Raw genomic sequence first — 12,833 nt, forward strand, 5'->3', positions numbered from 1 at the left:
TAAATGTCCCTTAGGAAAAAGAAAACATTACTGATGAGCATCTTGAGACAAAACAGTGGCACTGACATATTTTAAGATATGCAAATGCTAGTTGCTTTCAGTTAAAACAGCTCAAGCATGCATTTTAGTCTGGGACTATCTTAAGCCTTGTCTGTGAAACCAGGGGTTTATGATACAGTAACAGTATATATAACCATTCAATTAATTGCTGGAAATTCAACCTCCAGAATTTGTAATATATTGCATTACTATGTAGCAGTGCTAACTATTTGATGAATGTAGTTACTTAAATCCTTTAAGAATGAAAGACTTCAGATCTCATTTTATTTCATATTTATTTTAGTTTGGAACTATAAAAAATATACACAACAAATTAATTATAAATGAATAATAATAGTTTTTCAGTCGTTTGTATCAAATGTCCATTATTGCACAGCCAAGTATCAGTGCAAACTTTGTGATGGTCAGTGGTCAAGTGAGAAAATAATTTGAATATTTCTAACCAACATATGTATTGTATTTCTCTTCAGGGCCCTCTTGAGGTGGCCCAGGTGTTTCTGTCCGAGATCCCAAGCGATCCTAAACTCTACCGGCACCATAATAAACTACGACTGTGCTTCAAAGACTTTACTAAGAGGTTTGATTCCAGATGCTCTAACACAACATTTACATGGACTGCCAGTAGCACCTCACTGCAGTACACGGGATCCAGGGGGCGGAGTTGGATCCAGATCTAAGGGAATCCAGGGGGCGGAGTTGGATCCAGATCTAAGGGGGTGGAGATTGGTAGGTTTAGGGGTGGGTTTAGGGATCAGGGGGTGGAGATGGGTAGGTTTAGGGATCAGGGGGTGGAGATGGGTAGGTTTAGGTATATGTAAGGTGGGAGGAGTTGGATCTGGATCCAACTCCTCCCCCTGGATTTCGTGTTCTGCAGTGAGGACCATCTCAGTGTTTCAGTATATTGAAGACATGTATACACTGTAATTAAACTTTTTTTTGTATCACATAAATAGGATGATGTTTACATTCTATACTATAGATGATGCCATTCAATGTAACTATTATCCTAAAAATAGCTGGATAATTGCAGTCCGTGTATGGGTATATGGACGATAAGACAAATGCATTATTTTAATTGTTAAATGGTGATAATACAATTAGAACTTGAAATTGCCTACAATCAACCTTCAATAACCTCCCCAGGTGTGAAGATTCCCTTCGCAAAAATAAGAGTCTGATTGGTCCAGACCAGAAAGAGTATCAGAGAGAGCTGGAGAGGAACTATCACAGACTGAAAGAAGCTCTGCAGCCTCTCATTAACAGGAAGATCCCACAACTCTACAAACCTGTGTTACAGGTCAACTCACACAGGTCAGACAATACAAATGATGTCAAAAGCTGTTAAGAATGTATATTGCAGCTGATAAACTAGCTTACTGCAGAAACTTGGTTTACCAAACTATGTTGTTTGAATGAATAACGGTGGGAGCTTGTACATCAAATATTGTGAAATGAATATGAATTCAGTTATTGTGAATCAAAATCAAATTACAATCAGGAAATGGACTCTTAATACCCAGTTCTATTTAGTGAAATGTAAACGCGTATCTTTCTTCAGGCCACATACACCCGGTCAATATTTGGTTAATCATAAGCGATGACATGATTGTCCAGAAAGCTGAGGGTGTTTTGAATGCATTTAACCTCTTTTTTCCGCTTTAACAAGCAGCAAAAGGACGGCTTGACAAGGTAGCCAAGTTTGTTTGAAAGGATGATTTTTAAACATTTTTGTTTACCATTAATATAACTTTTGATTCCTCATGAACATTTTTTACTCTTCTCTTCTTTCATAACATTAAGCTTTTCTTTTTCTTTCAGAGACTCTTTTAGCAGAATGAGCCTTCGCAAGCTAGACGTCTGAAGACTGAAGAAATAAAAAGAACATGCAATTTTATTTATTTGTATATATCAATCTTCCTCACCACATCAGTGTTTTTGCCATAAAGTAAAAGAAAAAAAGTTAAGTGTTAAGGCGTTTGGTACATCATTCTAATTTTGTATTTGTTTACAAAATGGCCTGTTACATGATCATAAGAACTGATGGTGAATTTAGCATACAATGTGTCAAACCTATATTCAATTCCTGTGTGCACTTTTTTTAATTTAAGTTTTTTTACTTCATCCCAGTGTATTTTTAATAGTCACGGTACAATTTAAGAGTTTATTTAATCCTTATGGAAAAAGCAAAAAAGGTGATGAATTTTTTTCAGCATTATGTAGTTTTATGTACCTTTTGTTTACTTTAAATATTTTACTAAATAAACAACTCTAATAGCCATTCCAGTGTGGTTGTGTTAAAGAAACTGTGCACCAAAAGACAATTTTATATGCTGGTGTTTTAATGTGGTAAATAAGAATCTACATAACCAATTATAGAAAATATTTTCATTTCCCCTCCCTTCTCAAATACACAACAGAATGCCATGTAGTAATAGAGATTCTCCATGAAATGTTTTATTTATTGCTCATAGAGATCTAACTGTAATGTCAGGGCCTGCTCACAACATTGGAAAAAGGAGAAAAGCTTCTTAGACTGGACTGAGGTATGAGCCGATAAACTATAAAAATAGAAAAATAGGTCACTTTATCCCTGTGGTCATTTATAGGCAATCAATACTCTGTACTTTCAAAGTCTTCAACCACCTTTTAAACTAAATTTGATTCTGTGTGCAAATAGCCAAAAAATAGATCATAACTACAGCGGGGAACTAAACATTGCCTGTGCCGTCCAATTTTAGAAATTGAGAGACTAACATGAAATCTACTAAGGATTAATAATAGCCTCCAAAAGAAGAATGTCAAAATTTGAATTTATACTCGAGACAAAACCCAAACAAGCAAGAATAATTGATCTTTAAAAAAATATATAAAATATCAGTGCACAAGAAAATCATTTTGTGTTATTCATTACAGCTTCAAGGGAATGCTTGAATGTACAGGAAAACTGTCACATGCACTACTGTAAGTGCCAAGGTGCATTTGAAAAGCAAATGGCATGGACTCGCTGAACAAGAGAAAAGAGCAAAGTACAAAAACAGTAAAAGAGAGGAGGGGAAAAAAAAGTGGCAACAAATGTCATAGCCTTGAAAGATTCACATTGGTGTTACACAAACGTACGTATAAACCATTAACGTATCCTGACTTGCTTTTCCATTTACCTGCAAATGTACTTTCATAGTCCATGTCTTAACAGTAAAACTTCATAACTGTGAGGAGTGTCCATATCCAATCACTGAGAGACTCTCTTGTAGAACAGCAGGTAGGGCGTAGAGGTGGAGCACGTCTCAGGAGAACAGGCTCGGAGGAAGTCCTCTTCTTCAAAGAGTCTTACTTCGGAATCATCAAACAGCATCCACTTTCCCTCAAAGTCCAAAAGGTTTCGCAGAGCGAGGTCAAAACTCACCTGGGTCTCGTCGCCCATAGCATCGGCTCCCTCTTCCTCAGTCTCTTTCTTCACAGTGTTCTGAAGCAGAGTACCGGTGGCACGACTGGCCAAGCTGGAAGCCTTCTCTGGATTGGTTTGCTTGCCGTTGCTGAGCTCATAACTGGTGACGGCCCTCTGTCCCCCTAAAAGCCCAACACCCTCGGAGCTCCTCTTGCCTCCTGCTTTGCCGGACATGCTGCTTGTTGAACTGGCTCTTGCCACATTGCGGCTCCTGCCGGACAAGCTGAAAGACACCTCACCGTCATCGTAATCTGTTTGAGGTGCCTCCTCTTTCTTCTGTTTCGGGTCTTCCTCCGTGTCTCGGTCTTGCTCTTCATCCTGAGACTGAGGCCTGAGATTGGTGCGATGGAGATCCATCATGCGGATGTAAGTGGTGTAGTGACCACTGCTGATGGTTACTCCGCTGTGCATGACCACGGCGAAGAGCTCGTAGTGATGGCTCTGGTCAGGAGAATCAGGTTGAGTGCACCACTCGTGCAGTGAAAGTTTGAGAGGGGTCTGCAGAGGGGTGTTCACCTTGGAAAGGCCAGCATAAGGGTCCATCCTGTTAAAGAGTGAAGAATTAATTGATGATAACTTTAACAAGACTGAATAAAATGATTTTGTTTTAAGTGTCTACTTCTGACTTTTCTTAGCTGTGTAACAAAAAAAGGCAATAAAAATGTTTGCACATTGTTCATGCCCATTGATTTTATTTTTTTCTTCTTGTATGCAATCATTAGCTGTTTCCATCCAAAGTTGTGAATTTAACTTATGCGCAAAATTGAAATATTGCATAAAACATTTACGAATAAAGCACAGTTTCCATCCAGTGAGTCAAAGAGAACAAAATAGTCACATCCTTATAAACTGGTTCTAAAAATAACTAAGAAATGTAGGACAAGCTTCTGTATATACAAATGTTTGTATATAACAAGTTACTTGTTTGGTATAATTCCCTCCCAGAACTCTTACATGACCGTGTTCCCTAACAGCAGCAACTGCCTCAGAATGCAAGATGACATTTCAGAACAACCAAAACAGCATTTCAAAAAGATTGTTCCGCTGGTTAGTCCAGTTATGCTGACCCATCGCACAAAGTCCCATGATTTTTTTTGATGCGCATTGAGGAATTGATTTGTTAAATGTGTTTCCATCATAGTTTATGTGCATGTTTTCTTATTGGATAAAAAATTATCCGACTCAAACGAGCACATAAGTCTTGTATGCGCATGTTTAGAATTTATGCGCATCTTGGCGTTTTCATCCAGCAGTTTTTGATGCGATATCCCAAAATGCGCATAAAAATAGGTGGATGGAAACATAGTTATTAAGGACAAGATGACACTTTCTGAATGCCTTCTTGAGTCCAAATGTTTACATGCTGAAACAGCAACAAAAAAATTACTCATGGGAGCTCTTCACTGTTCAGTAGTTAAAAGAAAGGAATTAAGCTCTAAAAATCAAACAAGAGTACATACTCAGAGCCATTGGCAGCAAAGCATTTCAGGTGGATTGTTACGACTTCTGGTGTTTTGTCAAACAGAAGACTTCTCTCAGCTTCTGTGTAGTGATGACAGGTCTCACAGAAATATTTATCTTGACCCACAATCCGCTCAACAGATGCAAATTGAGATATGGCCCACTTGAGAGTTTTCAGCTCAGGCTTGGGATCTGGAGAAACTGAAAAGGAAGTATACAGTTATGAAAATATGAAATGTTTTAACCAGCATCAGGGAGTGTTGACTGATGGACACAAACGCAGATGGATTTAAATGCTTTCAATGTACTCACTCTCAGAACTGGAGTCAGGGGAGCTGGTCTCATCCTCTTGCACAGGTACGCTGATATCTTGAAAGTCCTCTCTCCTCTCTGTGAAACACTCACATTCCAGGCAGCGTGTCCGCAGCACCAGCTGACCCTGGAACATCCACTTCAACACATCCAGGCCTGATAGATCTAATCATACAAAGCAATGCTTGTAGTTATTGATCACATACATACATATACATATATATACATATACATATATATATATATATATATATATATATATGTGTGTGTATGTATTAGTCCAGTCATTTTATGAAAAAAAGGTTGAACAAATTGCAACAGAAGCAAACTCAACTGTACTTTGTATCCTCAATATGTCCTGAGATAAAGGCTGCTTTCTAAAGTACTTCTTCCTGCCTCTATGTATTCATGCTCATGGATAGCCTAAATGGGTTCCATTCAGACCTTAACATTAAGTATTTTACTGTTATGTGTCAACAAGATTCAACAAGACATTTTCACCTCGCTATACCCAATGTTTAGACCTGTTGTGGTATTTATGCAAATTAGCACATACGTAATTAGATTATGCACCGTTTGTCCATGTTAAACAATTTAAAAAAACTTGTAATACATTTTTTGTTTGTCTTGATGCAAGTAATCAACTCAGTAATTTTCATGGTGATATCTAAAGGTTAAACATTTTTAAGAAAAAGAATGAATAGGCATATGAATAGGCTATATTTGGGTCTTTTTCGAAACTTTCCCCTAATGGGATTCTTCGGGGCTTTTTTTTCCTTACGCAGGACATATTGAGGATACAAAATCAGTTGAGTTTGCTTCTGTTGCAATTTGTTCAAGGTTGACCCCCATTTTGGCTTAAAATGACTGGACTGTATATATATATATATATATATATATATATATATATATATATATATATATATATATATATATATATATATATAAAGTGCTATATCTAAAGTTACATTTCATTGCAGCTCTTCAAAACATTTTTATAATTTCTGTTTATAAATTATCATCATATTTCTCTCAACTGAAATGTCCAGCTCAAATGTAGAGACAATTAATTTGTCAGTGAATAGCACAGATTTTCTGTTTCTAAAAAAAAACCTGGATAGAAGATATCATTTGATTGCAAAACTTTGACAAAGATATTTACCTTCGCTCTTTCCCAGACTCTGTTTAACACCTTGAGTTCTGCTCTCGTTCTCAGATGTATCCTTCTCCTGCTTCTCTTCGCCACTACAATCGGATTTCTTCTTGATTTCCCCTCTCCCTCCTATGTGTGAAGTAATACGTCCCATGCTGCGGAACTTCGAGAAGATGCTAGGCTGCTTCCCAGATGGTTTCAACCAGCCAAGCTTCCCTCTCCTTGTCCTCTTTCCCACCTCTTTGGGGGAACTGTCATTCTTCTCTTCCTCTGTGGTGCTCCCTCTGTCCTTCTCTTGCTCTTTTTCCTCTTGCTCCTCTGCTCCATTCTTGTGGTTAGTTTCCGAACTCTCTGTGGTTATGTCACTGGAGGACTTGCGTTTAGAGCGGGTCATAGGCACATTTTCCTCATTTTTCTTTGCCTTGCATTGAGATTTTGGCTTCTTCTTAGCGTTGCCTGCTTCTGTGTCGCTCTTTCTCTTTCCACTCAGCTGGCCGTCTGAGCTCCCATCATCCTCGTGCGTGGTCTCCCCCGTTCCATTGCTCATTGTGCTCTCCTTCTGGTTGTCTGTTTGCTCTTTTTTGATAGTGTCACAGGCCTCCTGGATACTTGCTAGGATGCACTGCAGTACCTCCTGTGCATCATGTTGCAAGTAACCCTCATACATGGGATTGAGCTGCCTGTTGAGGAGAAATCGAACAGGTTAGTCTAGAAACTCATTAAAGCCAAGGTGACCGTGGCAAGAAAAACTCAGTGAGATGTTTAAATCTCTTTTCAATGTTGTTGAACGACACTCTGGCATTACCTGAGTGTGTTAAGTAGCTTGCGGGGTGGTGTGGCAAGCTCTCCGTCGCTGTATTTTTCAGGGTTAAGCAGGAAGCTGGATTGCAGCTGTTCCACAGAGGAGATGAGGCTGTGGAAACTGCCCAGAAGCTCCATGGGAACAGGTAGGGCATTCTCTCCAGAGTCCCCCTGATAACATCAAACATGCAATGTTAATTGCAATCAACTATAGTCAAGGCAGCAATATTAATATATTCTGTACATGTATCCAATTAGCTAATTTAGTACATTTATCAATGTAACAAATGTATATCTTTTTTTCTAAATCTGTGGCTGAGTAGCACCTGAATATTATGACACGAGTGAAGCACAAAGGTTTGTTTAAGAAATAAATAATAGGTTAGCAATTAAATGTTACATCGCAGCCATGGAAACATTTGGATTCATGACGAATGAGAGAGTTGTGCGTGAGCCCATCCATTTTAGCTTTGAATTCTGGTTTGCGATCTGGTCACTCGATTATCAGCGAATTTAACAATATTCCATTAGTTATTCCACTGGACATGGAATCTCTTGTTTCTTTTCCCAAATCTTCACTCACGTCTCACCCATTTTCTAAGGGGATTATAAACATCTCTTCCTTGTTTCGCTTTTAATTAGGCCTATTATATTTGTACTCTTTTAGTTTCGCTTTCTCTTGCAGCGCAAAATCAAACATAGCCTAAATGTCTTGCCCTTGTGGAAGATAAAATTCACTCTTCAGACCTTTTACAACAAGTAGAAAACACGAAGATATCAGAAAAGAGATTGATGGTCTTTTTCCTGCTCATGTCCCACATCCCTCTATATGACGCGTCTTTGTGTGGAAATATAAAACAAATGTTTTTTTTATTTTTATATTTAACTTTATTATATTATTTAGGTTACAATTATTTACTAATATTTATGTTAATGCTTTACAGGCTTTAGTGTGTTGTTACTTTTTTGGTCAACTAAACACAGATTTTTTTTTTTTTTTTTTTTACATTTCAAAACAACCCCCCACCTCTTTTTAAGACCCACCTCATTTTTGGCACCATCTTCTTGCTGTTGGTCTTTCAGCTTAGCCAAATGACACAAAGATCTGATGGCCTCTTTAAAACCAGGACAGTAATGTAAGACCTGAAATTTGTAAGAAGGGTAAACTCTGTTTAATTAGTCCAGTTTAATTGTCCAGACTACTATAATATTAATATGCAGATATTTAAGGCAAAACACCACAGGCAAAATAGCCGGTCAATTTTGAGGTTTCAGGCCATTTTGCTTCCTTAACATGTCTTCTTTCAGACTAGTGAAACCAAACCATCCAAAATACACATTTAAGTGTTTATTTTATTACACTTTATCTACATGCATTTATTTTTAAATGCTGCCTTCTCATTTTTTGAGGAGAACTAAGGCAGACATCTCCACTACAGTAGCACTTACATACACTTAAATAAACTTTGCAAATGTATTCCTATCTATATTTTTACATAGGGGTTCAATTATAATAATTGATCATTATATGGATCATTTGCATATTTAAACATAATTTAGAAAACTTGCCATGCAAAACAATCATCTTAAAGGGATAGTTCACCCAAAAATGAAAATATTGTCATTACTTACTCACCCCTCAAGGTGTTCCAAACCTGTATGAGTTTCCTTCTTTTGCTAAACACAAAAGAAAATATTTTAAATAATTTTGGTAACCAGACAGTTGATGGTAGCCATTGACTTCCATAGTAGAAAAAAAAAAAAGAAGACTTCAATAGAAGTCAATGGCTAACTGTCAACTGTCTGGATACCAACATTCTTGAAAATATCTTCTTTTGTCTTCAATAGAAGAACAGAACTTCAACAGAAGTTTGGAACAACATGAGGGTGAGGAAATAATGACAATATTTTTGGGTTAACTACCCCTTTAATTGTACTGTGATAAATCAACGTGCAGAAGTATACTGATCTATAAGTCTGTTTTGTTTTTTTAAACCATATTCACCTGTAATATCTTGCCTTAAGAACAGTGTTATGAATAAAACATAAGCAAGTAAGCTGAACTGCATACCTGAAGGATGCTATTCAGATAGCAGGTGTTCCCCAAATTATTAAGCCCTACAAAGGGCACCAGGCTCTCACGCTTCTCACCAGTAAGAGGAGATGAAGGGCAAGGCATTGGCACAACCTGGTCATGACTTGAGGGGGAAAAGTGGGAACAGTTAGGAAAAATAATATGGTACTTCAACATAATGCATATTTGATAGCGTAATAACAACATGCCATACTTAGTAGTCTCTTCTGGTTCAACGGCACTGCTATCTTCTGCTGGGGGCTCTGAGAAGTCCAGGGCTCGTTTGGTGTCCTTCTTCTGGAAGAACTTTAGAGAGAGTTTGCTTTTCTTCACAGGACTGCCCGCTGCAGCCACCACTCCACCTTCACTATGCAGCCCAGGCATTTTAACCATTCACTAAAGAAGATAAAAGAGAAAGTAAAGCGAATGTCAAACACGTAGCGCTAACGCACTCACTCAAAATATTGAAGACAAGCCACGAACCGCGTGAGAACCTTGGGCTCAGATCATGTGTGCCCTATAAAATACTTGTAGCTGATCTGCTATAAATAACTTAAACTATCAAACTTGTATTCATATATAATCGTTTAATGTTTAATATTCGCGTCATATTGTTTTGAAATCCGTAGTGTGATCATTATTAATTCATATGTTTGAAGGCACATATATAGCAGTGTGGCTAACTGTAGCGGCCCAGCCCATACAACATGCACGTTAATTTCTGCAAGAGTAACGTTACTTCAGAATTACGTAATAAGAAATAGAAGTACATTTAATGGTCTTACCTAATGAGTCCTATTATTCATGCGTTTCATTTTCGGAAAAGACAATCCAAAGTACGCAGTTTCGTTTTAAACATAAACAACTTGACATTATTACGCGCGCCTGCTGTAGATGTAGAACTTGGCGCTTTTTCCACGATTGAGACTCCCTGCTACTGCCTGAACAAAATGAGATGGTCGAAAAAATGGTGTGAGATTAAAGAATGAGCGCAGCTCGAATTTTACGATTTATTTTTGTTTTTGTTTGTGAAAATATATAATTTTCAAAACCATGAATGAAAATCTAAATTAGTTTTCTGGCATCATTTTGGACTACCACATCGTGTTGTGTGCAGTTGTCTGACAAGCTTAAAGAATGCCATTTTAAGCCGATCTGAGATCAGTAGCGCGCAGGTTTGTAATTGTGTTGCGGATGGAGTTTGTGAATAGGAGGCTAAATCTGGATCAGCTTTAAAGGGAGCTTCACATGTAACCGTCTGCACGGTAAATAAATCAATTTCTTTTTGTAAAATATTCTAAATTAAAGTTGTTTTATTATTTTTATTTTTTTAAGATCATCCTAACGGCATGCTTTTGTATGTTCATTTGAATGTATTTAGGGCGCAGCCAACAATATAGGCTTCTGTTATTCGTACTGAATCAGGGTATGTCAAATTTAAAAACGTGAGTTGCAAGAAATTGTAAATGAAAAACATTTGTAACAAAATAAATAAAATAAAACATCAGATTTCAATTTGCTTAAAAAATACTAAAATAACACGATTTTCATACTAAATGTAGACCTACAAAAAGGTTTTTTTTACCTTTCACCAGCAGATGGCCATCAAGAGTAATGCATGAGGAAAGCTAACTGGGACATTCAAGTAGCTACAAACCATCTACATTTACTTCTTTATTTCTGGTTCCCATACTCAAACTGTAGCCTATTTTGACAACTAGCATGGGACATGAACTTTCCAATTTGATTTATTTATTTATTAAAATAAATTTTATTTATAATTATGAATTTAATGAACTGTTTATATGAATTACATGGGAAAGTGTAGGCATAATTGGGCACTTATTTGGGTTTTTCATTATTTTAACGATCGTTTTGCAATACATGTGATGTGACAAAATAAATGTTAAACACTGCATGCAAGAAAATGCTGTGTAGAAGTGTTATATGGAGCATATACTGTAGCCTACAGAGGCATCAAATCACATCAGCATCTGCTTATTTAGAACTCCCTTGTCAGGAAAATGTACGAGGAAGACAAAAACAGAACATTATTTTCTTTTGTGTTAGTGTGTGTGAATGCACCTTTATGTAGAGGAGACTGAGGCTAGTTGTCAAAAGGACTATATATCAGTAACCACACTGGCATGCAAATGTCAATTGTGGTTGAACTGCTTTATGACAAGAATATTTGAGGTTGATGTTGTCACATGCGTTATCTTGCAGTTTATGCAATATATTATTGTCTTAAAATTAATCTAATAATGATTATTATTTATCATAATAATATAATGTTATATAATTATTGTAATATAATCATTTATAATTAATTTAATTAATGTACTATATATTTACAATATTTGTTTGAATAATTTGAATTAAAAAAATCTGTTTAATAATTGTTTTTCCATTTAAATTTACAAACAGAAACTACCCCAATAACATTATGCGTTAATATAATGCATATGTATTATATATGTATATGTATAATATTAACTATCCATTGGAGTGTGACAACTAGCCCTGGTCTCCCCCCATAAGCCAAATATAAATTCTTGTATTAAAATGTATAATATCTGTGAAAGAAATGCACCTCTTTTTATTCCCCTCTAGTGTTAACCATAAAGCCTTGTAGAATGCAGTTACTGTCAGAGGCAAAACAGCCCTGGGATGAAGCTTTTGAGTCTGGAATCGCAGAGAAATAGACCAGCGCGCTCAAAGAATGAGAGGCATGTCCTGCACTCTTTCAGCCCCAGCTGAACGGTGTGCTGTTTTTTAAATCACTTTACCACACTACCTCAGTGTCAGTGACACACACACACACACACTATACACACCGGCTGGATCACACACACACACAGATGTCAATTCTTGATGCAGAGCTCAAGCAGCATATAGGCAATATGGCTAAACACCAGTTTAATCTTTTAGCAGCCTTGCTCTACTACTTTAATCCTATAGCATTTGAATGTGATGGGGAAGCTGGATGGGGGGGTGTTGACTACTGATGTGTGTGTGTGTGCTTGTGTGTGTCTGACCCTGCTATTGGATGAGCTCTGTGGGAGGGGTGTGTTCAGGCTCACAGTATAGCGCTTGTTATGAGAGCATTCTGCCGTCCCCTTCCACAAATCTCAATAACAACAGTATCACAGCCTCAGATTGTGAGTGTGTGTGTAGGGGAGTGAGGAGTGCCTCTACCGCCGTCGCAGCTGCTTGCGGCTTCCTCCTTGTGCTGGATTTCCTTGAAGGTCTGCCTTACCTCTGCAGTGCCTGTAGGAAAAACATAAGGGTCCCCCAGAGACTGAGGTAAGTGATGTGAGATAATGCATTCCTCTTCTGTCAGCTTCATTATTCAACTTTTTTCATGTTTACCTTTGGAAAATGCAGCACACCTCTATACAGTAGATCCCACACACCCTCCCCTAAATCCACCCTTTTCATTTCTTGTTGAGCATTTCAGGAAGCCTTAGTGTGTGCTGTTTTTCTACTAATGATTGAATTTTTTAGATTGGTTGTCCAGATCCCTT

At 37.3% G+C, this 12,833-nt stretch overlaps 3 protein-coding genes across 17 annotated transcripts in view; 2 read left to right on the forward strand and 1 right to left on the reverse strand.

The window, feature by feature from the left end:
• dock7 (dedicator of cytokinesis 7) overlaps positions 1-2,338 on the forward strand; it is a 46,646-nt gene extending 44,308 nt beyond the window's left edge. For 11 of the 13 annotated variants that reach the window (XM_084426481.1, XM_084426486.1, XM_084426490.1 and 8 more), the window contains 3 exons: positions 531-637; positions 1,204-1,371; positions 1,879-2,338. In XM_084426481.1, the coding sequence (XP_084282607.1) occupies positions 531-637; positions 1,204-1,371; positions 1,879-1,921 (318 nt within the window). In that variant the 3' untranslated portion in view covers positions 1,922-2,338. Of the gene's footprint in view, positions 1-530; positions 638-1,203; positions 1,372-1,729; positions 1,750-1,878 lie in introns of all 13 variants that reach the window. The other 2 variants (XM_084426488.1, XM_084426489.1) reach the window with 1 other exon arrangement.
• Positions 2,339-2,376: 38 nt separating this feature from the next.
• Positions 2,377-10,245, reverse strand: usp1 (ubiquitin specific peptidase 1). Its single transcript, XM_084426494.1, has 9 exons — positions 10,092-10,245; positions 9,521-9,702; positions 9,304-9,430; positions 8,277-8,375; positions 7,237-7,403; positions 6,441-7,111; positions 5,279-5,443; positions 4,966-5,167; positions 2,377-4,049 (listed from the first exon to the last, which is right to left on the reverse strand). Exons 2-9 carry the CDS (start codon positions 9,697-9,699, stop codon positions 3,290-3,292), a joined length of 2,370 nt encoding a protein of 789 aa, XP_084282620.1. The 5' UTR covers positions 9,700-9,702; positions 10,092-10,245; the 3' UTR covers positions 2,377-3,289.
• A 1,991-nt stretch (positions 10,246-12,236) lies between these two features.
• The window catches only part of kank4 (KN motif and ankyrin repeat domains 4), a 51,131-nt gene continuing 50,534 nt past the window's right edge, over positions 12,237-12,833 (forward strand). For 2 of the 3 annotated variants that reach the window (XR_014629454.1, XM_084426496.1), the window contains exon 1: positions 12,237-12,612. Coding sequence is in view for 1 of the 3 variants with exons in the window: in XM_084426496.1 (XP_084282622.1) it covers positions 12,356-12,612 (257 nt within the window). In the remaining 2 variants the exon portion in view is untranslated. The remainder of the gene's footprint in view (positions 12,613-12,833) is intronic. The other variant, XM_084426498.1, reaches the window with a different exon arrangement.

Source organism: Rutilus rutilus (genome assembly GCF_951802725.1).
Source record: "Rutilus rutilus genome assembly, chromosome: 12".
In the NCBI taxonomy this organism is placed as follows: domain Eukaryota; kingdom Metazoa; phylum Chordata; class Actinopteri; order Cypriniformes; family Leuciscidae; genus Rutilus; species Rutilus rutilus.

Bases quoted from the DNA above. Each gene is read 5' to 3' on its own strand.
- usp1 (XM_084426494.1), bottom strand. From the start codon at position 9,699: ATGGTTAAAATGCCTGGGCTGCATAGTGAAGGTGGAGTGGTGGCTGCA. The intron at 8,376-9,303 runs GTATGCAGTTCA...TACAAATTTCAG, and splicing joins ATCTGAATAGCATCCTTCAG to GTCTTACATTACTGTCCTGG. The intron at 5,444-6,440 runs GTAAATATCTTT...TTGTATGATTAG, and splicing joins GAGTCTGGGAAAGAGCGAAG to ATCTATCAGGCCTGGATGTG.